We start from the raw sequence: 23,528 nt of genomic DNA, 5'->3' as shown, positions 1-23,528 counted from the left end.
CCATTCTTTCACCTATTGCATTAACGCCGGCGCTGAAACAATTAGTTGATTAATTGTTCAGTCAATTAAGTTATGCTGTTGATCAAGCAAACTTAACAAACAATCTCAGGAGCTATCTGTAAAAGTGTGGCGATTGGCTGCTTTTCTCTGTTTTACATCACAGTAAATATCTTCGTGTTGGCTGAGGGTGAACAAAACAAGTAACTCAATCAACTCTGCTTTTCTCTGTCGATTGAACAGGGGTTTGGATATTGGGCTCTGAAAACTTGTGATGAGCATTTTCCCCTATTTTCTGATATCTAGACCAAACAATTAGCCTAATTGATGTATCGAGAAAATAATCAGCGGGTTAATCAATTACGAAAATAAGCATGCACTTGCAGGCCTTAATTACTCAGTTAAAAAAAAGAATGGTTAACATGGTCATAAGTAGCATTTGCTATATGTTTGTCATTGAGATATGTATAAAACGATAACGTTACTTTAATGGGGTTATATTTTAGTACATTTTCTAGATATAAGTGTCTTTTTAAGACTCAGATATGCTGAATCACGGTCTGTGTGAATACCACAGTACTTGCACTAAAATCAAATGCGTTTTACCGCTGCTGTGATCACATGATATGGGCGGAAACTGACTCATAGTCCACGCTGAATCTCCCGCGAACGCAGCCATTTACCTCTTTTCTCTCTTGGCAGTGACACCGGTGAGTCTCTATATTCTTCTCTCATTGCGGGCCATCCGATATTTCAAGTTTGTGTTTATCGGGAAAGTCAGTTAAAACCACGGGAAACTTAAATGTATGATTTGGCTTAATGTGGCGTTGCAAGTGTAACCCTGTGAGGCTCGAGCAACTACTATAGGCCGTTGATTTTCTTATGCTAACGTAGCCGTTAGCTCGGTGAAGAGAATGGCTTCCATGCCGTGCTAGCTAACAGGTTAGCAAGCACAGCTCGCCCTCATTCCACTGCTTTGTTCTTGAGACTCGTTTATATTACTCTAATTTATTTTATTATTATATTTATTAATGACTTTACCAATCTTGAATGCGTCAATTCAGCTTGATGTGCGAACTTGTTGTTTAAGTTGGCCATCAACCGCAACATGGAACATGTTAGAATGTCTTGCAGTTCGATTGTTCCAGTCGAACAAGAAAAAGTGCGGTCGTATGGCGCACTCAAACTAACGTTACGCAACCGCGTGCGTCGAAATACTAGTCCAGAAGCGAGCTTGTCGTGTTTTCCTCCAAAAATAGTGTACGGTGTTACATGTATTTGTCTGAACTCAGTGTAGTTTGAACGCATTCAGACGTAACATAACGGCAACGTTGCGTGGTAACGTGTCGGGACGTTAGCTTGGATAGAACACCCTAGAATCGGGTATCGCTAGGTAACAGGCGGTGGAATACGTTTACTGTTGGCTGTAATGTAGCTAGCTAGCTAAACTGCGTCAACAACTTACTTTAAACAAATCTGTGACTGCGTCGGTTTCCCCCCAAACCTGACGTCAAAACAGGTAATCGCCAACACCGCTGGCTTAACCTTACTGATTGCTATCTAGCTACGGCTGTTAGCGGACAGGAGGCTGACTGAGAACATGCTAACATCCCGCCTTGTTTTGTTTAGATAAATCGCAACCACGGCGGACTCAATGGCACAGTGTGTACCGGTGGCGGTGTTCAAGGTAAGTGTTTTCTGTATAATATCACGCATTTGTACTATTTATGTCTTCTAAGTCAAGATAATGGTACTTGTGGTATTTAGGCTAGCTGTGCTAATGTTCAGTGTATCGAACCAGTACCAACCAGTCTAAACTAACTGCTAACGTTATCTCTTTCCTACAGCTTGTCTTGGTAGGAGATGGAGGCACCGGGAAAACGACTTTTGTGAAGAGGCACATTACAGGAGAGTTTGAGAAGAAATATGTTGGTGAGTATCCTTGTTATAAAGTGAAATGACAAATCAGTATATTACAGATGAGTCCAAGTCGTTGAACTAACTAGGAATCTCGACTCTGATGGTTTCCTTTTGCAGTAAACAATTGTACATCAATTAGCAGGACCAGCAGGGCCTTGGGTCAAAACTTGAGCTGTGGGCCCATATTGAGGCCCTCCCATTCTGATATACTGGTAGTGGTGTACCGGTCTGCCCAAGATATATAACAAGAAATTGCAGTACATAAAAGTCAAACTAGGTTTGATGTAATTTAGAAACGGCATCACCATTACATAGTTTGTCCACTAGAGGGCATTAAATGTTGGCTTTTCAAATGTAAAGTGTCTTGCTTAGAATGTTTCTTGGTCACAATAAGAAGGAAAAAACGGATCTGCATTGTGTATGTTTACACGATTATCATGGTTATATATGGTACATTTTAAATTCCTAAATATTGGTATCGTTCAGGCTGTAATCACAGCTTTAAAGTTTGATCCTTTGTTTGTGCGTGACCCTGTAAGGTATTTCTCTTTCACTTCATTGTTCTAATCTATATGAAGTAACACATTGTTGGGAGTTTTCAACCTATTTTCCGCTTTTCTGGCTCTCATAAATCTTGTATTTGCTTGTAATTCTAGCTACTCTGGGAGTAGAGGTCCACCCGCTGATGTTCCACACTAACAGAGGACCTATCAAGTACAATGTGTGGGACACAGCTGGTCAGGAGAAGTTTGGAGGCCTGAGAGATGGCTACTACATTCAAGGTGCTCTTCACAATCTTTAACACTATTAAACCTTGAACAGTCTGCCCCATTACTATATTTTAAATGTAAAAAAAACCTTTATTGGTGTTTAAAAACGCTCTGCTCCCTCCACAGCTCAATGTGCTATCATCATGTTTGACGTCACCTCTCGAGTCACCTATAAGAACGTGCCAAACTGGCATCGTGACCTGGTCCGTGTCTGTGAGAACATTCCAATTGTCCTGTGCGGCAACAAGGTGGACATCAAAGACAGGAAAGTCAAAGCCAAGAGCATTGTGTTTCACCGCAAGAAGAACCTGCAGGTAATAACTGATCACAAAATGATATCAATGTGTCCATCATGCACACAAAAGTCACATGTGTGAATTATAAAATGCATTGGTTTGAGTCTTTGTTTGGTCTGATCTATGATTTGAATTGGCTCTGTCCCCAGTACTATGACATTTCTGCCAAGAGTAACTACAACTTCGAGAAGCCTTTTCTGTGGCTAGCAAGGAAGTTGATCGGTGATCCCAACCTGGAGTTTGTGGCAATGCCTGCTCTCGCTCCCCCAGAGGTTCAAATGGACCCGAACCTTGCTGCGAAGTACGAGGAAGAGCTTCAAGTGAGTATAACTTATAGGTGCAATGTCTGTTTTGTTGACTGTGTAGTATATTTTAATCCAGCCTCGCCCGAGCAAAGTGTACAAAAAACAATTTAAATTGGTAATCTGAAAATTTATCTTGTCTTGTACTGTCCAGGTTGCATCGCAAACCGCACTCCCAGATGAAGAAGATGACCTCTAACCTGTTACCTGAATTTACCCTCTCGTACCCCCAAATGTGGACAGGAAGTTGTTGGATTTTTGCCCCCGGTTTACTGTAAAATCCCTTTCAGATTTTTTATTTTTGAATTTTTGTTTGTTTTAAAACTAGGTAAAAACTTGGTGGAAAAAGTTGTGGTTCTAATTTCACTGTATCGGACACACCCACCCTAGTGTTGTCATTGGCATGGCAACGTGCTACTCTTCATCATCGAGCACCCTCCACTGCACTCCAGCTCACATAATGCTGTTGTACGGTGCACTGGAAGCACTAAGGGGAGAAACTTTGAATAAATACATTCTCAATACAACATGTCTGTTCTTTAATTCCCCTGGACAGCAGCAATGTCTCCAGAGTCACAGGGACACTTTTTTTTTTTTTTTTTTTTTTTTTCAGTATTTCCAAGAGTCCTGTGTTTGTTTTTTTTTTTTTTTTAAATGGAGGACATATGACATGGAAAAATATTAATAAAGGTAATGATGACTTGTATTCAAGCATCTTATTAAGCTGTGATGTGAGCTAGCAAGTACAATACCAGAACCCTGAAACTTAAGCAGTAAAATGGAATTTATTTGAGATCCCCATGGGCTACTACTGCATTGACAACCATTCTTTCGGAGTTCCATACAAAATACAAGACATTCTAACAACACTTAATGACAAGGATTGAAAGGACAATCAAAAATATCAAAAGGAATGACATAAAGTAGTGCTCACATTCATACCATACGATTAAAGCAGATATTAAGTAACATGTAAGTGGTTTTTATACCATATTGTACAGTGAAGCATTAACTATGTTAGCACTGCAAATATAGCCTGAACTAATTTATTTCTGAATAATGCAGTTCTTATTTTCAATCATTTACGCCTGTGGTTTCCCTATTGTCAATGTCTTCTGTCAAAAAGGCCTATTGCCCTACAGTAGTCCATTACTGCCAATGGGCAGCAGTTCTATTATTGGATATGACAGATATATATATATATATATATATATATATATATATATATAATAAACAGAATGCGGAATATACCTGATGGTAGACAAATGTATTTATCATATATTCCCCAACCCTAACAAATTCTAGTCCGTTGTATTTGGTGTGCAACTAAATTTAGTTTAAGATTTTTTTTTTTACTATGTAGACAGTGCCTATTACTGAATGAAATTATTAATGCACTCATCACAAAGTAACAGACAAAAGCTTTTACAGTATTACTATATATAATTACTAGGTGGGTCTGTAGGCATACAATGAAGCTGACATGTAGTCTGCTATGCCACTGGTGGCTGGAGATTGGAGAAGAGGGTGGAGGTGGGGGCGGTGTAACTGGAGTTTTAATATATCACCATATGAAAAGATTTTAAAAGGTATTTCCAATCATAAAAGGGACTGTTATTGTAACATGCATAGCACATTGATGGCCACCAGGTGTCAGTCATGTTCTTTCATTCATAGCTGGGTGGACGATCTCAACAGGATTACGTAATAGCTTTACTCTGCACATTCATTGTGACGTGTGCCTTCTGCCCAGCCGTTACTACACGCATCAGGGTTAGAATTATACATCTATGTCATACATCCTCGATATTGCACAATTATTCCACAATTTCATTAGACTTACAATCTTTTTAACCAATTATAACTGGAAAAGAAACAGCAGCCAGTTCCCACTCAGTCACAAGCTGTAATGAAACGTTACTTTATGGACGTTTATGGATGTGAACAAGCCCCCCATTACTATAGCAAAGAGGTATACATATATCTAAAAGGATACCAACCCTTTTAGGCTCAAATAAAACGTGCATTTGGGTTGCACACAACTTAGTTTGCCTATTAAAATGCATATATATATATGTATAAAGTTCAATTATTTTCTCTTATCTGACTCATTATCATCATGAGTTTGCTCAAATTTGTAAAAACTCTAACACGATGGTGTAGTTGATGTTGTTTAATTAAATTAAAACTAATCTATTAGTATTTAATCTATTAAATCTATAACTTCTATCTTGCTTTTTACGTCTGTTTTGTATGACTGTTGTTGTTTTTATTGTTATATTTTCCTGAATTAAAAAAAAACAGTAAAAGAGAAGAGTAGTAGTAATGTGCACCCCAAGATCATTTTTGAAGATCCAAGTTTCAAATCAGGGAAAGTGTACATTGCATTCATCTGTCAATGTGCCAGATTTAATGGGGCATGTTCATCTGTTTTCCCTGGGCAGGTCGATGTTTAAGTTGTTTTAATCAGGGAAGTAGTTAAAGTTGGTATCATCCCAACAACACCTGAATGCAGCACTGATGCAGGTGGCTCAGGGCGTGGCTTCATCTCAGAGGACATGGGCTTGTCTGCGCATGCGTGAGCCAGAAAAGTGCGTTTTAGAATGATTACACGGAGAGACAGATTATACAGCTCTACACAACTGTTGTTTTAATCCCCTGGGCGAGGAGATTTAGAAAAGAAAAATCAGTGGTTTTAAACCCAGCAGCCATATTGTATGGAAAAACGACGGAAAGACTCCTCTTTTCAGAAAAGTCGTGTTCCCAGACACCTCTGTCAAGACTTTTCGGGACTTTAATTGTTTTTTCTTACTGGCCGCGGTGGGTTTCTTTCGGACATCTAGTTTGCCAGCTGGTTGAGGAATTCCGAGATTGTGACTAGTTTTTGAGCCATTTAAAACAATATTGTGCTAATCTATTTGGTTTAAAGGTGTTAAATTAACCGTGTAAAACATGAAGGACCGATTGGAGCAACTTAAAGCGGTAAGTAGTGTCCAGGAAATGTTACCGTTTCTTACAATGTCTTTTTCTGTCTCCAGTAGCCTATTGTTTCTCTGTACACTTTAATGGCCCTCTGGAAACGTTTCTTCTAGGAAGAAATGAGAGGTTAAGATTAAACACATTTTATTTTTTACTATTTCCACTTTATCTTGAACACTTGACACAGTCATTTAACCCAATAGCGTAGCCTACCATGTTGATGACGATGATGATATTACTCATATGATGGAAGTAATAACACTGCAGGTTGGAAAGTGAATTAATATAGGGATGTTAGGTGAAGGTGATTTAGTCCTACTGGATTTTTTTTTTTTGTACGTGCATTATGTTGTATGGTGTGACAATTAAGTGTCAGAGATGTATTGTAGAAGCCAGCCCGTATTAATTATATATTGTCATTGTTATTAGCTGAACTGTATCGCCAGATGTCATTTTAAAAGGTGTATATTTAAATTGGTGCTCTCTTAAATATGATAAAGACCTGTGTGTGTAGGCTACACCATATACTCTGCCTTAGCATTGGGCAGTCTAAACATGAATCATTCTGCTTCCATTGACATTGATTAACAGTTGCTATAAAAGATACGATTAGTTGATTATTCAATTACTTTGAAAATTATTTGACTATGATGTTGATAACCGATTCATCGTTGAAGTAATTGACCATACAAAATTTGTCAAAAATACTCTGGTCCCATCTCTCAAATGTGATGATTCGCTGCTTTTCTCTGTTTTATATCCATGTCAATTAAAAATCGTTGGGTTTGGGACAAGCAATTTCAAGATGTCACCTTGCACTGTGGTAAATTTGGATGGATTTTTATAAAACTGTTTATAAAAATCACAGTTTATAACAATAACCGTGAAATATGTGTCACTTGCAGTCATGTTAATATATTAATTATAGTCAAATAAGAGAGTTTTAAACTGGATACAGGATCTACAAATGGGATAGATTCAACCACAATCCTCCTATACCTTTTTGTATTTAGCCATTACGGCTAGATTACAAATCTTTTACAGCAGCAACCATCCATTGTATTTATATTTTCCCTATTCAAAATTGAGTGAATAACAGTGAATACAATTGCTGGCCATGTGGATGAGGCCTTGATCCAGTTGTAACCCAAGTCGGGATGTGTTGTCATAGATACCTGTAACTGCTGGCCAAATATTTGCTGTGTTTAACGTGCGGTATCCCCCAGGCGTCCGTCTCACACAGCTGGCTTCTTTTCAGGGAAAGGAAGTAGCCTACAGATAGCAAGTGAAGTGGGCCTGTCATTTGTCAGAAGGTTGACAGTTTTAACACCTGTAACTCCTCTGTTTCTTTATCTTTCTTCTTTATCCCCATTCACTCACCGCCTTTATTTTCCTCCTTGAGTTTCCTATCTAAATGTGTAACTTGCTGGCAGTGTGTGTGTGTGTGTGTGTGTGTGTGTGTGTGTGTGTGTGTGTGTGTGTGTGTGTGTGTGTGTGTGTGTGTGTGTGTGTGTGTGTGTGTGTGTGTGTGTGTGTGTGTGTGTGTGTGTGTGTGTGTGTGTGTGTGTGTGTGTGTAAACAGGAGAAACGCTGAATTGTAGTTTCACCTGGAGCTATGGTCACATGTGATAGCTTATACTGCGTGGTGTTACAAGGCTTTGAATCGGTTAAAGGAAAACAAGATGACTGGTTGCTCTGTGTATTCATCCGTAGATCAAAACTGTGTGCTCTTGGTCAATTGTGGAAGAAACAGGATAAACAGCAAGGCAATCCAGGCACTCTAAAATATAAGAAAAATAATAATGAGGATAAAGGATAAAATCCTTTTATGCTCAGACCATAAAAAAAAAAAAAAAACATGAATTGATACTGTAGCCATGTTTTGATATATTTATTTGAAGGCCGACATTAACTTGACAGCAGTTTTCTGTATTTCCCTCATGGTATTTTATAAATATGTGCTCTTAGTCAAAGCCATATCCTCTTCAGTTCTGTGTGCAGTGTTTACTCACACTGGCCTACAGGCCCGGTGGGCTACTGTTGTTACATTGCTTCCCTACCTGGCTCAGATAGCAGCGCAATGAATGGGGGGGGGGAAACTGTGACTGAAGTTTAATGGCTTCTTCTGTGACACGTGGAGATTTTAAATCCCTTGTCAGATTTTAGCGTTGCATTAACACAAGTCCTGATGGAGTATTTTGGATTCTGTCACCATGTAAATCTGACCCCAGGTCCCTGTCCTGCTGCTATTGTGTTTAGTGGCTCATTTTCTAAATCACCCCGTGGGGAAATCTAGTGCATTGGGCTTCAACTAAGAATTATTTTTATTATTGATTGATAAATCTGCAGAGTATGTTCTCTATTTGTAGGTTGGTTTATAAAATGTCCAAAAGACATTGAAAAATAATGATCACAATTTATTAAAGCCTTGCTTGTTTTGTCCGACTAACTCTCCAAAAATATTCACGTATCAAGATAGCTGCCGATTATTTCACTGTCCATCGACTAATTGATTATTTCACTAATTGTTCACATTTTTCTTATTCTATATGATCTCAGTTTAGACTTTGTATACCCTCATCTTTCTTAGCTCTCTAATTTCTCAACCTCAAGGTAAAGTGTATTGTCAAGTAGTGTTTCGTCATTTATGATTCTCAGAGACAAAGTCTGACACTTAATCACCTCCCAGTTCCTTTAAGATGACAGTCACAGGAAAGATAGCGACGGAGGGGTTGGACATTCAATGTGGCAATGACTGGAGTCAAACTTTCTGCATTGTGTGTGCATAGTTTTGTACATGATAATAAATTATACCGATCACTTTAGGCTTTTTTTCATTTTAGTTATTATGCTTGTATGAATGTATGCTCAACATGTATTTTGCCATGGTGTGCAGAGGCTGATAGGATGAGCTCAATTTTTGTACATGCCAATACATGTGGTTTTTAGTGCTTTATTGTTATAGCCATTGGTTTGTTCACTCTTTACTCTTTTGCACATTTGATCTGACTTTCCAGAAAGAAACCAATGGAACTCTGTGTTAGGAGAGCTAGTCAGTTTGTTGTGTTCAAGAGGCAGAGGATCACTATGTCTGCTTCAGTGTAAAACCTTTATCTAGTCATTGCCTTATTGAGCTGAGTTATGCAACATGACATATGGTGCTTTGTATGCAGAACAAGCGTAATTAAGTGATTTGAATAAAAGGAACAAGACAGCATCCAACCTAACGTATCAATCGCTCATGCACTGATGTGTAGCGTTTGCTCTATTTTTCTTATTTTTATTCCATGATTACACAATCTTCATGTAACAAAAAAAAATCTAATTTGATGCATGGGTATTGCAGAAAATACTGTAAATTACTGGTTGATGTGAATGATCTTCACAGTACACCCATAGATATCTCACACTGCATCATGAAGGCTTGCACTGTGCATTAAAGAACTATAAGAATTATAATGTATATTTTATTAATCCCGCAAGGGGAAATTCCAATGTTTTCAGTCGGTTGTTCTTACACACAGGCCTGAATTACACACACGTGCTCAGTACCCATACATACATACATACATACATACATACAGGCACCCTGAGCAGTTGAGGGTTCTGTGCCTTGCTCAAGGGGGGGTGACCTGGCATCTCTCCAGCTACCAGTTCACCACCATACTTCAGTCCATATGAGGACTTGAACCCAACTCCCTACAGACTGAGCTACTGCAACCCCCATGTAGTGGAGAGAAACAATAAAAGGTGTATGTATTATGAGTAACATTTGATCCGAAATTATAAAGCAAGTCTCTAACAGTAATAGGTGCCTCCAGGTTCAGTCATATGACAAGAAAGTGAGTTTAATGAGGAATGTTGTAAACGTTTTGGATAAAGTAATTACTTTTTAGTGTTCCTGTCAGTATCAAACTGTTGTTATATAGAAGCAAGTGCATGTGTGTGAGGCCTTTGTTTGTTCCACTCTTTCCCCTCATTTTTGCTGAATGAGAGACACTGGAAGGAAGTGAGTGCTTGTTCTTCTCTCGCTGCGGCAGAAATGATTTGTGAGGGAGCATAATGTTAAGGTCAGATGGCTACAGCTGTATATTTGATAAATAACTCAGGAAGAGGTCTAAAAACAAGCAACGTGCCAGTGCGTGTGTCCAGGGAACTCTGTGTTCACAACTGTTGTTAGTTACAACAGCCTGAACCAAATGGCTACATTTGCAATTCAAATTTTATTTGAGGGGGTAGAAGGTTAAAGACCCAGCATTTCAACAGAACAATGTGCTGTTGCTTAAATGGATGTTCCAAGTAGGACTGCAACTGGCAATTATTTTGATTATTGATTGATCCGCTTTATATTTTTTTCTTGATTAATCATTTTGTTTATAAAATGGTAAAAATCGGCCATTATGAAATCCACAGCCCAAGGCGATGTATTACTTGTTTTATTTGATCAACCGTCCAAAACTCAGGAAAAAAACAGTTTTACTATCAAATGATAAAGAAAAAAAAAATCCCATTTAAGAAGCTGCAGCCATGAAATGTTTTAGCAGTTTTGCTTAAAAAATGACATTAATCGTTATCCATTAATCAACTAGGCTAATTGTTACAGCTCTAGCTCCAAGTTCCGTTTATAATTATTGTATTGGGCATTGTGTAACTTAGAAACCAGGGTAGCCTACAGTGTAACTTCTTTTGAAAGTTCAAGAATAATTGAAGTTAGAGTTATTTTAGTTCAGTGTTAATGAAGTGTAATATTGATATCTATTCATATTACTAGTTTAGAGGTTGAACTGAGTCATATGTGATATGAGAGAGCAGGGAAGTCGACAGGTGTGTTGGCTAACATTTTCTGTGCCTTGACTTTGATCCAGGCTGGCTTTCTGCAGTAAAGTCAAGTGTCAAGTATTACAACACAAAAAACACAACCTACTATGTGTTAAGAGTTTAGTCAGGCAGCAACACTCGGTAGGTGTTCAGTGGAAACACATTTGTCTATAAAATGCAGAAGTATTTAAAAGTTTACTTGAGCTTACTGTCCCCTTCCACTCATTGTTTCAGTCTTATTTCCTCCACCTAACACCGTCACAGCAGGGCCCTGTGATGTCTGTTTACACTGTGACTTTTAGCTTTGGTTTCTTTAAGTCAGTTCCTGGAGCCCGGCCCTAGTCATTCACCATGTAAATATTCACCAGCAGTGCTGAGCTCTTTGCGACCAACCTCTGGCACTGCCCTGTGTTTACTGACTCTACCTTGTGACATATATGATTTCAGTTGAGAAACTTTCTGATGTAATTTTTTGGGTGTAGGCTGATTAGGGTCAGACCAATATTACGCTGAGCTGATAACCAGGAAGCAATTTCATTAGTAAATGGCTTTTTCCACCCTGACAAGAAATACATTTCTGGAGAATTACTTAGTATTTTTGGCTAGTATTTTCACAAAATATCAGAATTCAGTCACAAGTATTGGCCTATAAAAACGCCATTGTAAGATGATCATAACAATGTTGATAATTTTGAACGTATTAATTGTGGTTATGATTTTTAGACTTGGGGCTGGGTATAAGATCTCAATATTTATGAGTGCTCATAGAAATGCATCCATATGGCACAATATCAAAAACTGTCAAGTATTAAAAGTTGTCATTGAATGCTTGATCAGATTCTTAGTTTTATTTACTTGTTCTTTGACTTATTCATGTTCTTTGATTCTATAATTTCCTGATTTTGAAGAATAATAATTTAGCTAATTAAAATCTTTTATATGGGCAAATTTCTTGGTCAATGCTGAGATGGAATTGTAGGAATAGTTGATTTCAGGAATTATTTTCATTCTTGTTGAGAGTGATATGAGAAGATTGATACCACTCTCATGCCTGTACTGTAAATATGAAGCCAGAGCCAACAGCCGCTTAGCTTAGCTTAGCATAAAGACTGGGAACGGGGGGAAACAGCTTTCCTGGCTCTGTGCATACACCAGCACCTCTAAAGTTCACAAGTTTGTTTGATCTGGAGAGTAGAGGGGTGAATACCTGAATATATGTGTTCGCTGAATTACAGGAGATGCTTGGACTGATACAGAAAATATGGTGTATTCATTTATTTTTTTTAAATTATAGCTGCGTTGTTATCGTTATGTTTTTGTGAATGGACTTCTGCTAATACGGACACCAGCTGAGCGAGACTGTGCGGCCTGCGTGTGGTTCATGACCTGCTTTTATCTTCTTGTCAACTTCATTTGTTGACTCCATCAATTTCTTTTTTATTATTTTGACCGGCCGCTTTCACACAGCAAAGTTAAAACCACAGAACTGCTCGAGTCAGTTGGCCCACAGAGCCAGTGAAGCCCTGCACCAGCAGTTATTCAAAGTTTATTAATATACAGAACGTGTCGCAAGTCCAAGCTGCACCAAATTTGAGATGATGCGTCAAGGGGTGCCTAGCAATACACCCGCCGAGTGTGAAGTAGATCGGATAAATGGTTCTCCAGATATTTTACAGACGCACTCACAGACAGCAATCCCTTCCTTTTTATAAAAAAATTACATACATACATACATACATACATACATACATACATACATATACAAAAATAATCATTAAAAAACAGGTATACATACAAAAATAATCATTAAACGGGTTAACATTCAATGTCCATGTCATTTTATTTATATAGCACCTTTTTTACATGCAAGTGCTTCACATAAAACAAAATACCACATTTACATTAAAACAAAGCATGAATGGCAATAATACACTACAAGACAATGCAACTATACACACGCGCGCACGCACACAAAACACACACACACACACACACACACACACACACACACACACTGTAATTAAACAAATGCAAGAGAGAATAAAAAGGTTTGAGTTTGCTTTTGAATGTGGACACAGTTCCTCAAAGTAACATATTTAAAAAAATATATTGGGTTTTTTTTGTCTCTCCAATACCGAAACTCAGGTTTTGTATTAGCACCAGTATTAAAACTTGAATTGCAGACACACTCACAGACAGAGATTCCTTCCTTCCTTTTATTTATTTATTTATTTATTTATAAATAAATAAATAAAATAAATAAATGAAAGGTGTGGCCTGGACCAACTGCCACTTTGCTCGTTTGAACGCTATGATGTCTCTCTCTCATGGGTGGGCCAAATTTTCTGGGCGGGCAAAGCAGAGAAAGGGGAGGTAACCTTGCTCCTTATGACCTCATAAGGAGAATATTCCAGATCGGCCCATCTGAGCTTTCATTTTCTCAAAGGCAGAGCAGGATACCCAGGGCTCAGTTTACACCTATCTCCATTTCTAGCCACTGGGGGACCATAGGCAGGCTGGGGGAATGCATATTAATGTTAAAAACCTCAAAGTGAAATTTTCATGCCATGGGACCTTTTAAGTAGAATTAAAATAAATAGAAGAATGAGTAATAAATAGTGCCTGTTTTTCTGTTTTTACCCTGGGGAACACAATGATCATCAGAATTTACCTTTAATCCAGCAGTGTTGATGACATGCGTTATACTTTGAGCTTTAGCCAAGCGTGTAATACCCTTCACACGTTATCTCTGGCCAGCTGAAAATGCATAGTACTAGTCTGATACAGCTTTTACTTTTATTCTGTTAGACGTGTGATCAAGATGATGACGAGGTGGAGATTGCTATGGACAACGCAGCCTTCATGGACGAATTCTTCTGTCAGGTCAGTGTTAATGTCAGTATTTAGGGGTTGTACTTCTTTTGTCATTTGCATACATTTGATTGTGTGTGTGTGTGTGTGTGTGTGTGTGTGTGTGTGTGTGTGTGTGTGTGTGTGTGTGTGTGTGTGTGTGTGTGTGTGTGTGTGTGTGTGTGTGTGTGTGTGTGTGTGTGTGTGTGTGTGTGTGTGTGTGTGTGTGTGTGTGTGTGTGTGTGTGTGTGTGTGTGTGTGTTTCAGATTGAGGACATCAGGAGCAGTATTGATAAAATTGATGAGAACGTGGCGGAAGTCAAAAAGCTTTTCTCGGTCATCCTGTCTGCTCCCACATCAGATCAGAGTGAGATACTAGCTTCTTCCTGTACCTGCTCCTTTTTTCTCTCTTCTGCTATTGTATTCACTTTAGCCCACTTACTTAGTTGTATTAAGGGTATTTTTCTCCCCTAACCTTATTTACAAATTGAATTTAAAAAGACTTTTGTTAAGAGGAACTAAAAAAAGCAATTTTTCACTATAATTTGAGTCCGTATGCTATATAGTTGTACCCAGTCATTAAGTAATTTTTCTAAGCAACATTAATACATATGTAAATTTTTTAGCTGCACTAGTTTGAAAATTCTGAAAATTAACTTTGCCTAGCATAATTTATTTATCTTGATTTGAAAACATTATCAGTTTTTGCATCAATTTGTACTTGCAATAAGTGTGTTTCTCTAACCCCATTGCTCACACTCACAGCTGTTTTTTGCCACATGTCTCTTCATTTTCTAGAAACACAGGATGATTTGGAGGCAATCACCAATGACATAAAGAAGATGGCCAACAATGCAAGAAACAAACTCAAGAGTGAGCACACACACACACACACACACACACACACACACACACACACACACACACACACACACACACACACACACACACACACACACACACCACAAGTCAATGTCAATGTTGCTGAGAAATTAAACATTGATGTGAAGTTGATTTTAAGCTGAATCATAAATCAGTAGTTTGGATTGCTTCCCAGCCATTGAGAGAAATCTGGAGGCAGAGGAGCAGGAGAGGGTGTCGGCTGACATGCGAATACGTAAATCACAGGTAAATAATGTCCAGCTGAAGTTTTTCTTCTATTTTTTTCTAAGATTCAAATTCAACAGGCTTACATGCATTTGCATGACCATATATGGATACATCACTGCCAAAGCACTAAATAAATACTAAAAATCTACAATATATTCAAAACATTGAACACAAGGGGAAGGGAAGAAAAAACTGAAGGTCTACATGTATGTATTATTTCAAAATTCAAATTCAGAATAGAGCTTTTAAAACAGCAAATTTTAAACATTTTACTTATTCTTATTACCGTGTCCAAGGAGGTTATGTTTTTGGTTCAGTTTGTCCATTTGTTTTTTTGTTGGTTTGTTTTTCTGTCAGCAGGATTACAGTTAACTACTGGCCCAATTTTCATAAAACTAGGTGAAAGGGGGTGTAGCATGGGCCAAGGAAGAACCCTTTACATTTTGGAGCGGATCCGAAACACGGGGCAGACACGCAACTTATTTTTCACTTTCGTTAACATTGGGTTATAGGGCGTTTATGCTGCATTCAAATGGTGTCGGAATAATTGGAAAAATTAGTTCCCGACTGGGAAAATTCACACTGCTTTAACATTGTGAGGTAGGGCATGCTTGGCAGATGTCTGTGCTGTCAGAGTGCGCTTCTAGTTATTATTTTTAACATGAGCAAAAGTTTGTTTCTCTTTGACGTGACATGAAAAAAAAAATATGCGTCTTGGTCCTGAAGTTTAATGTCTGATTTGAGACAAATTGCCAGTACATCCACCAAGATTACTTCTGTACTAACTCACTTTTCCCCCTGTTGTCTCCCAGCATGCAGTGCTGTCCAGGAAGTTTGTGGAGGTAATGACAAAGTACAATGAAGCCCAGGTGGACTTCAGGGAGAGGAGTAAAGGACGTATTCAGAGACAACTAGAGATCAGTGAGTGATGGCCATAAAGTCATATGATGGTTCCACAATGTTCTTTGTGGTTAACTTTTTCCTTTTCTGTCCTTTCCTTTTTCTGTCCAGCTGGAAAAGCAACAACAGATGAGGAACTGGAGGAGATGTTGGAGAGTGGCAATGCTGCTGTGTTTACTGCAGGGGTAGGTGTGTGTGTGTGTGTGCGCGTGTGCGCATGCATTATTTTTAGCTGCTTGAAACAGCTGAGAAAATGAGCACCACTGGGTCTCAACTGATCAGACAACCACGTGGGAAAGCCTCTCTATGCCTTCTTTGCTGAGAAGGTGAATGTTTCTAGTATAGTTTGGGAAGAATTTCTTACACAAGGATACACGACTCAACTTTTGATAACAACCTAATGTCTCACATGCCTTTGAGCAAACCTGACCATGAATGTAAATAGAAAGGGTAACTCAGCACAGTGATACAGCATTAATCAGTTATGATTAAAAACACATTTAAACATTTCATTAGTTGTCTGAGGTGGGTTACCATTGGAAGGTTGGTGTAGCCCTTTTGTATACAGTAAATGTACTGTAGCGCTTTTATTCCAAGTGCTCTAAGAGTTTGGAGCCAGGAATTGAACAACTGACCGTGCAATTATTAGATTTTACCTACTGAGCCACAGCCACCCCCAATATATCTAAACTTCTTCTTGAGCTTACACTGGTAGCCAGGTTTTATAAAATGAACTGTCCTTTCCTTTTAAAGTATTTTAAGTTTTTGAGAAGATTTTTTTATATTTCTCTGCATCACCGTGAGATGCACTCATTTTCACTTCTGTTTGAGATGCAAACTTAACCATATGATAGCCAATCTCTACCTCAACCACGTGTAAAGGGACATACTGTATCTTCATCAAGACCTTTTTGTGTGTGCATGTTGTCTGAACTGGTCCTAAGTAGTAACCATAAACCTCTACTCTCCACAGATTGTGGACGCTGGGGTCTCTAAACAAGCCCTGAGTGAGATTGAAGCCAGACACAAAGACATTGTCCGTCTGGAAAGTAGCATCAAGGAGCTGCATGATATGTTTGTAGACATTGCAATGCTGGTGGAGAGCCAGGTACACTCCTCCACTTTCCCATTATTTCGTCCACCCTTTCAATTACTTTAGGAACTTTGCATCTATTTCATTCATTCGTTCACTCATTCTGAACCTTTTCCCATGGTTTTGTGTTCAATCTTGACTTTGTCTCCTGTTTATCTCTCTTCCTGTCTCCACTGTGTCTGCATCTGTTTCCTCTTTTTCAGCTCCATGCCTTCCTTACTCTTCTCTTTACTCTCTTCTGCCACTGCCACCTCCATCTCATCACCCAATCGTAAGATGTACAAATAAAGCATCATTATAGACATGAGAGCAGACTTCACACTAGAATGTATTCAAACACATATTGTTGATTAGTCAGTCACTGTGTGCCTTACATAAGTCTAACCACATATTTCTTACCGCTTAAACCATGCTTTCTGAGGGAAAGGCTTGTTTGAGGTAAGGGCCACGCTTCTGCTGTTTGTATTGTGTGATTTTCCCACAAAACTCTTTGTTTTCTTAATCTTTTTTATTTCCAGCTTTTAGTTTGAAGAGGTTTGTTGTTCCAAAATAAATTTCAGCGTTAACATAAATATGAATGCTTCTCCCTGACATTCAAAACAAAACTCATGGAGTCATCATTGAAGCTGAAACCCGATGCATTACTGTGTATTTAAACCAATGGACTATACTGTTCTTCTGCTCATAAAGTGTTGCTCTGTATCTTATTGATTGTTGTGTGTTTTTCAGGGTGACATAGTTGACAACATAGAGCAGAATGTATCCAAGTCAGTGGACCACATAACAGTTGCTAAGGAACAGACCAAAAAAGCTGTAAGGCATCAGACCAAAGCACGCAAGGTAATGTAATTCAGCCAACTGCTGCATCAGTCTGCTTGTGACAACTTCCTTTTTTCTGCCTATTTTCTGGACACACTTTGACACATTTAAACCACACAATGTGCATACAGATTGTACTCCCTCACCCTGCAGACACATCAGCAATCACAAACAACTGCTGCATTTTGTGCTTCACTTTTTGTTTCTCTCTCTCTCTCTCTCTCTCTCGTTGTTTTATTTAACTTACTTTGTTGCTTTTCGTCACCTCTGACGCCATGGCCCCATGTTAGGGTGGAATGATTGACAGGATTGAGAGCAACATGGACCAGTCAGTGGGCTTTGTGGAGCGGGCCGTAGCAGACACTAAAAAAGCTGCAAAGTTTCAGCAAGAAGCTCGTCGTGTGAGTGACCACAGTCTGGAGAAGGAGCAGTCAGGTTTCCCAAAAGCAACGGAAATAGTTTTATTTTATCATTTATTGTACACACAATAGAGGAGCGATGACCCTGAGATCAATGCTATTCAAATTTAAATACAAGGTTGTTGTTTTTTTTTTGCTTTACAAGCAGTACAAATAAGAGAGAAATAGGAAAAATGAAATGGACAACATTTGGTGCCACAGGACAAAGATGTAGTCACAAGCCTGGCCTTGTGTTAGAATATGATTAGGTGACTTAATCCATGTTATTCTGATCAACTTGAGCCAATCAGAACATGCACCTGGGATGTCAAAGATGCTTCCTGACAGTGTTGAGCAGTGGTTAATGGTTATTGCTCAGGCTACATCTACACACGAGACTGCACTATCTTAGATCATACACATGTCAACAATGGTTCCCGACACAGAACAAACAACACAGCATGAAAAATTCCAGCTACCCTCAATGATTTTTGCACAGGTAAGCAAAATCGCAGGGTTGGCCTGGCTCAACTTTTGCAGCAACGCAATGCGGCGTTAATTTGTTAGGCACAGTGTCGGCCAATCAAATACAAGCAAGCACATGTTCCTAGTGCATTACTTTGTAATAATAATGCTGTATTTCTAAGGTTTACCTTGCGATAATCGCAACGAAAGATTAAATGATTATTGTTATTGTTCCGCTGTGCAGTATTTTAGCATATGATAACCCTTCAAACTCATGAATCTGTTACTCAACTGTGCTTCCTGGATCGCTTTTCATAATGACACCGGTATCTAATACACTGTTATCGGTCTTAAAGTTCAGTTATATTATGAAATATGGAAAGAACTGGAATTCCTCTTTATCACAGAGATGCTTTTGGGAAACTTGCCTGACAACATGTAGACCATCCCCACCATCAAGACCCTGATCTTCACCTTAATCCTGACTGTGATGACTTGTGATGACTCATAACCCTCCTACCTGCTCTGTTCCTGAACCTCAACCACCCTGTGGACATGTGGATCCCTGTGCTTTGAAAACCAAGACCACACACCCATATCTGCTTACACACACACACACACACACACACACACCACAAACGCTGACAGCTTTGACACTCTTCTCTCTCTTGTCTTTCTCTTCACCTTTAACCTTATTTTTGTCTTTTTTATAGTTGGTTCATTGCTACTGCGTTATTCTTCCGTTTTGCCTGTTTGAAGATATTGCTCATTAGATTTAAGCTGTTAAAGCATGTGTGTGAAAACATAGGTTAACATAAAATCAACACCGTTGCACCAAGACAAAACTGGTTTAACTGGTTTAGACTTTACAAAGATTGGTGCACTGAGTTTGTGTGGTTACCAAGCTACAAGGAGAATTTATGAAATTTGATACAGCCATTGTTGCCATACACTGTACATATTCCCTCATTCAAAACTAGTACACAAACTATATGACTTACAGTAGTAGATTGCATAGTTGTTGCACAAATGAAGGATATACAGTACTTATTGTTGTTTCCCACTGAGAATGGTCCTGATGGAGCTGTATGTACTTGGTTGTTCCCAACAGAAAATGGTGATAATAGTGGTGGTTGTGCTCATTTTGCTGGCCATTCTAGCTCTCATAATCGGGTTGTCAGTGGGATTGAAGGGAAGCTGATGAGCTATTTGACTAAGAGGAGAGCTAAGGGTGAGTAACTCAAAGCAAATAAGCTCTGTAGTGTGTGTGTGTGTGTGTGTGTGTGTGTGTGTGTGTGTGTGTGTGTGTGTGTGTGTGTGTGTGTGTGTGTGTGTGTGTGTGTGTGTGTGTGTGTGTGTGTGTGTGTGTGTGTGTGTGTGTGTGTGTGTGTGTGTGTGTGTGTGTGTGTGTGTGTGTGTGTGTGTGTGTGTGTGTGTGTGTGTGTGTGTGTGTGTGTGTGTGTGTGTGTGTGTGTGTGTGTGTGTGTGTGTGTGTGTGTCTTGCTCGAGGTGTATGTATTTGAAGTTCTTGGGAGTGTGTTTTCCTCCTATTCTGCAGCACTTGCTTCTGGTTAATGCTGAACAAACAAAGCAATGCTAGAAGTGAGTTACAATTTCAGCTGGTGTTTGGTCTGTGGGCTCCTTTCAATGCTCTTGTTCCCCATCATTAACACTATTCTCTCTATGTGTCTCCCTCTCTGTAGAAGATGATCATAATCGGTGTAGTCTGTGCTGTCGTTGTTCTCATCCTCCTCATCATCCTCACCCAGACACTATAACAGGACTGCCAGCATTATCAGTTTATTCATCACCCACTCCATCATATCCTCCTTCAGCAAAAAATTTATTCTGATCACTCCATATGGATATGATCATATTTAACCCGCAGATGTACAACAAGAAAACCTTTGTCCAATCAGATCTGTCCTTTCCTGGTCTGTAAGGATACGTTTGACTCCTTTGGGTGGCTTGGACAGTTTGAGGATGTTCTGCTGCAAATGAGGAAATGAAACTGAAGCTGACATGAGGTACAATACCTGTTGTATCTCTGTGGAGGGGAAAAGAGAATTGAAAAATAACCGATCATAATGTCACTAAACCTTTCACTGTCCAACATACAATGCCAAAGAATCAGACTGGAATTGTTCGTCATCTGTAACTGATTTTAATGTCCAGGAAGTGGGACCCTTGTGAAGCCTTGTAGAAGCACATCATCTCCCTTATCATTAATTCTTGCCTTTATGAGCCTTGACACATTTTGTGATTGAAAAGCGAGCTATTGTATGTTCACTGTATTGAGGTGTTTCAGCACTTTCACATTTCAAAATATGTCTCTATTTCAGTAATTAAGATCAGATGGTCATGTGAATAATATAATTATTATTTTGTGTGTAGTCTATATATCTAGCACTCAGTATGTCTCGGTTCTTTAACTTGAAGAGGATGGGTGTGCTCACTTATGACTATAGTTTGTAAAGCCCAGTGGTTCTAATTTTAAATTAGAAGTATGGTGCTTACAGAAACCCATTTCATGGACAGGTGGAGCTAAGATATGCAAACAATGTATGATAAACATGCATTCATTGCTTTAAGATTATCCAAACACTTTGAGAAATGCCTCAATGTGTTTTGTTTTTCTGATAAGTTTGTAATAATGTTAGCCATCTTGACCTTCTACATACTATTTATAGACATGATTGCCTCCCCTTTTAAAGTGATGTTTATTGCCAAAGAGAGTCAGGTAGTAAGACCATTTCAATTTCAGTGCCAGAATAGTCTAATAAGTAAGTAAAAGTATTATATTTATTATACGTTTTGATGACATTGCTACATAAGGATATAGTATAAGTGGACACTCTAACCTACAGTAAGGCCTTGCTGACTGGTGGCACCTTACTGGTGTGATATGCATTTCCTGTCATATTTTTTTAAGTCAGTATATTTTTTCTTACACTTCATTTGCCAGTTTATTAGTTGTACATGTAGCTATGTGTGACTAATAAATTGGCTTTAACTGGTTGGTAACCATCATTTCAGTTGGTCATTTTTTCTTGGAAGAGGGAATGTGTCACCCAGAGGCTTTAATAAGGCAATTAAAGCAGGTGAATTCAGCTGTGCATACACTACGCACACACACATACCCCTACACATACACTATTTCCACTTATTAAAGAGACCGGTATTGAACACATAGAGGGGTTTTGTAGTGCAAAGATGTAATTTGTAAAAATGTCCTGTGCATTATGAGGGCCGCAATCACTGAGGGAAGTCTTTGTTTCTGTTAGACCAGAGCCTGAATGGTTCCTTTTGATTCTGGTTGTGCAGTGAGCACTTGAAAGTGAGACCCCTCCCCAGCTTGGTCTTTTGAACACACCGTCTGCTCTTTTGGCTTCTTCTGCCCTTGACTGTTCAATGCTAATGCTTCTATTCAAGCCTTTTTCTTCACATCAGTATGGGCTGCAATAAGAGAAGGAGGAGAACACTGAAGTTGTTGTACACTGTTTTAAATTAAGACATCACAGATTTTATTAAAAATTAAAGATTTTATGTTTTTTAATGACTTGGTTCACTCATGTTTCCTTGCAATCTCATGCCTGTCCCTTTGTGAGTGACAGAAGGTAAATGTGTAACTGAATTTTTAAACTTTTTGATGACTGCATGTTATGGATGAGCAGTGTGAATGATTTTTATGGGATGGTAGTAACTGTTAGCAGTACTGTAGCAGATTGATACAGCATGTTAACCACTATGTTGCAAAGTACAGTTTTTAAAGACAAGTGTCAAAGAGAAGGTAAGTTTTTTCACCTTTCCTCTCTCTACACACACACACACACACACACACACACACACACACACACACACACACACACACACACACACACACACACACACACACACACAAATCTCTTGTGACCCTTTGTTCTCCTTTTTCTCAATCATTTCCTCACACCAGTGTCCTTTTAATGTGAAAGCCTAATTCCAGTGACTGCTGCCTTCTGACTCCTATTTTCTTTTATTAAATCTACAGAAAAAGATGATGATTACATTGTGCTGTTCCATCATTGGAATCGTTGTGTTCTCCTATATCTACAGCTTCTTCTCATGAAAGGTTTTACACAGGTAAAACACCTGCATCGGCCTTTAACACTATGAATTCAATTCTTTCACGTTGTGTTGAAATAATGTCATATTTTTTGTCTGTGTTGTTTAAAAGGAAGAGATAAACAAAGTTTCCTGAGGTGCTCCCCGGTTTTACCCTGACCAATATTTTAAGGTTTTCAAATGTAATAAAGTAGCCTATATTCAAAAAAGAAAAGGAAAAAAAAACATAACATCCCTGTGCACTTAACCTTTTATTAATCATTTGAATTTAAATTATTTTCTCGCTGTATACAGTGTTTGAAAATGTGTTATAAATGTGTAGATTTTTCTCAGTCTGCCTGTTCATAACCAGATGGCTCAACGTGACTTATAATCATTTTGGGCCACTCTGGTCGACTGTAGTCTACTGCCCCCTGGTGGTGCATAGAGGGAGTCATATTTATTTATTATCAGGAAATTATTTCAAAGGATCCTTAAACTTCGTAAAAATGCATGAAGATGATTAAGCTTGTTTTTGTTTGCTGTCTTTGGCTCTAAAAGACCATGCATGATCATAAACATAATTGTGCTGTGTTAAAAAATATCCAATTAAGTAGTATTTTCTGACTTATTTGTCGTCATAATTTGAATAAATTGTGTGTGATCTGTCTGTATGCAACCCAATAAAGCCTGTTATGTAATAAAAGATTTCTGTGCGTTGTACCAAGTGC

The 23,528-nt window shown here is 38.6% G+C and overlaps 2 protein-coding genes across 5 annotated transcripts; both read left to right on the top strand.

Moving 5' to 3' along the window:
* The first annotated feature begins 599 nt into the window (after positions 1–599).
* Positions 600–3,812, top strand: ran (RAN, member RAS oncogene family). 2 transcript variants are annotated; one of them, XM_028590240.1, is made up of 7 exons: positions 600–707; positions 1,627–1,684; positions 1,845–1,929; positions 2,574–2,699; positions 2,814–3,001; positions 3,133–3,303; positions 3,440–3,812. In XM_028590240.1, the coding sequence occupies exons 2-7, from the start codon at positions 1,652–1,654 to the stop codon at positions 3,482–3,484; spliced, it is 648 nt and encodes a 215-aa protein (XP_028446041.1). In that variant the 5' UTR covers positions 600–707; positions 1,627–1,651; the 3' UTR covers positions 3,485–3,812. The 2 variants fall into 2 exon arrangements, with proteins under 2 accessions (XP_028446041.1, XP_028446042.1); XM_028590241.1 differs by lacking the exon at positions 600–707 and adding an exon at positions 1,265–1,516.
* Positions 3,813–5,795: 1,983 nt separating this feature from the next.
* Positions 5,796–23,468, top strand: stx3b (syntaxin 3b). 3 transcript variants are annotated; one of them, XM_028589725.1, is made up of 12 exons: positions 5,796–6,105; positions 6,215–6,267; positions 13,891–13,965; positions 14,200–14,299; positions 14,731–14,805; positions 14,990–15,060; positions 15,855–15,963; positions 16,054–16,127; positions 16,916–17,050; positions 17,765–17,875; positions 19,829–19,948; positions 20,421–22,160. In XM_028589725.1, exons 2-11 carry the CDS (start codon positions 6,238–6,240, stop codon positions 19,916–19,918), a joined length of 870 nt encoding a protein of 289 aa, XP_028445526.1. In that variant the 5' UTR covers positions 5,796–6,105; positions 6,215–6,237; the 3' UTR covers positions 19,919–19,948; positions 20,421–22,160. The 3 variants fall into 3 exon arrangements, with proteins under 3 accessions (XP_028445526.1, XP_028445528.1, XP_028445527.1); XM_028589726.1 differs by having other exon boundaries at positions 5,858–5,876; XM_028589727.1 differs by lacking the exons at positions 17,765–17,875; positions 19,829–19,948; positions 20,421–22,160 and adding exons at positions 18,145–18,255; positions 22,745–23,468 and having other exon boundaries at positions 5,796–6,267.
* The last annotated feature ends 60 nt before the right edge of the window (positions 23,469–23,528 follow it).

This window comes from Perca flavescens, chromosome 10, assembly GCF_004354835.1.
Source record: "Perca flavescens isolate YP-PL-M2 chromosome 10, PFLA_1.0, whole genome shotgun sequence".
NCBI classification, from domain to species: domain Eukaryota; kingdom Metazoa; phylum Chordata; class Actinopteri; order Perciformes; family Percidae; genus Perca; species Perca flavescens.
The sequence above is the reverse complement of the archived record's forward strand: the minus strand, read 5'-3'. Positions and strand labels throughout refer to the sequence as shown.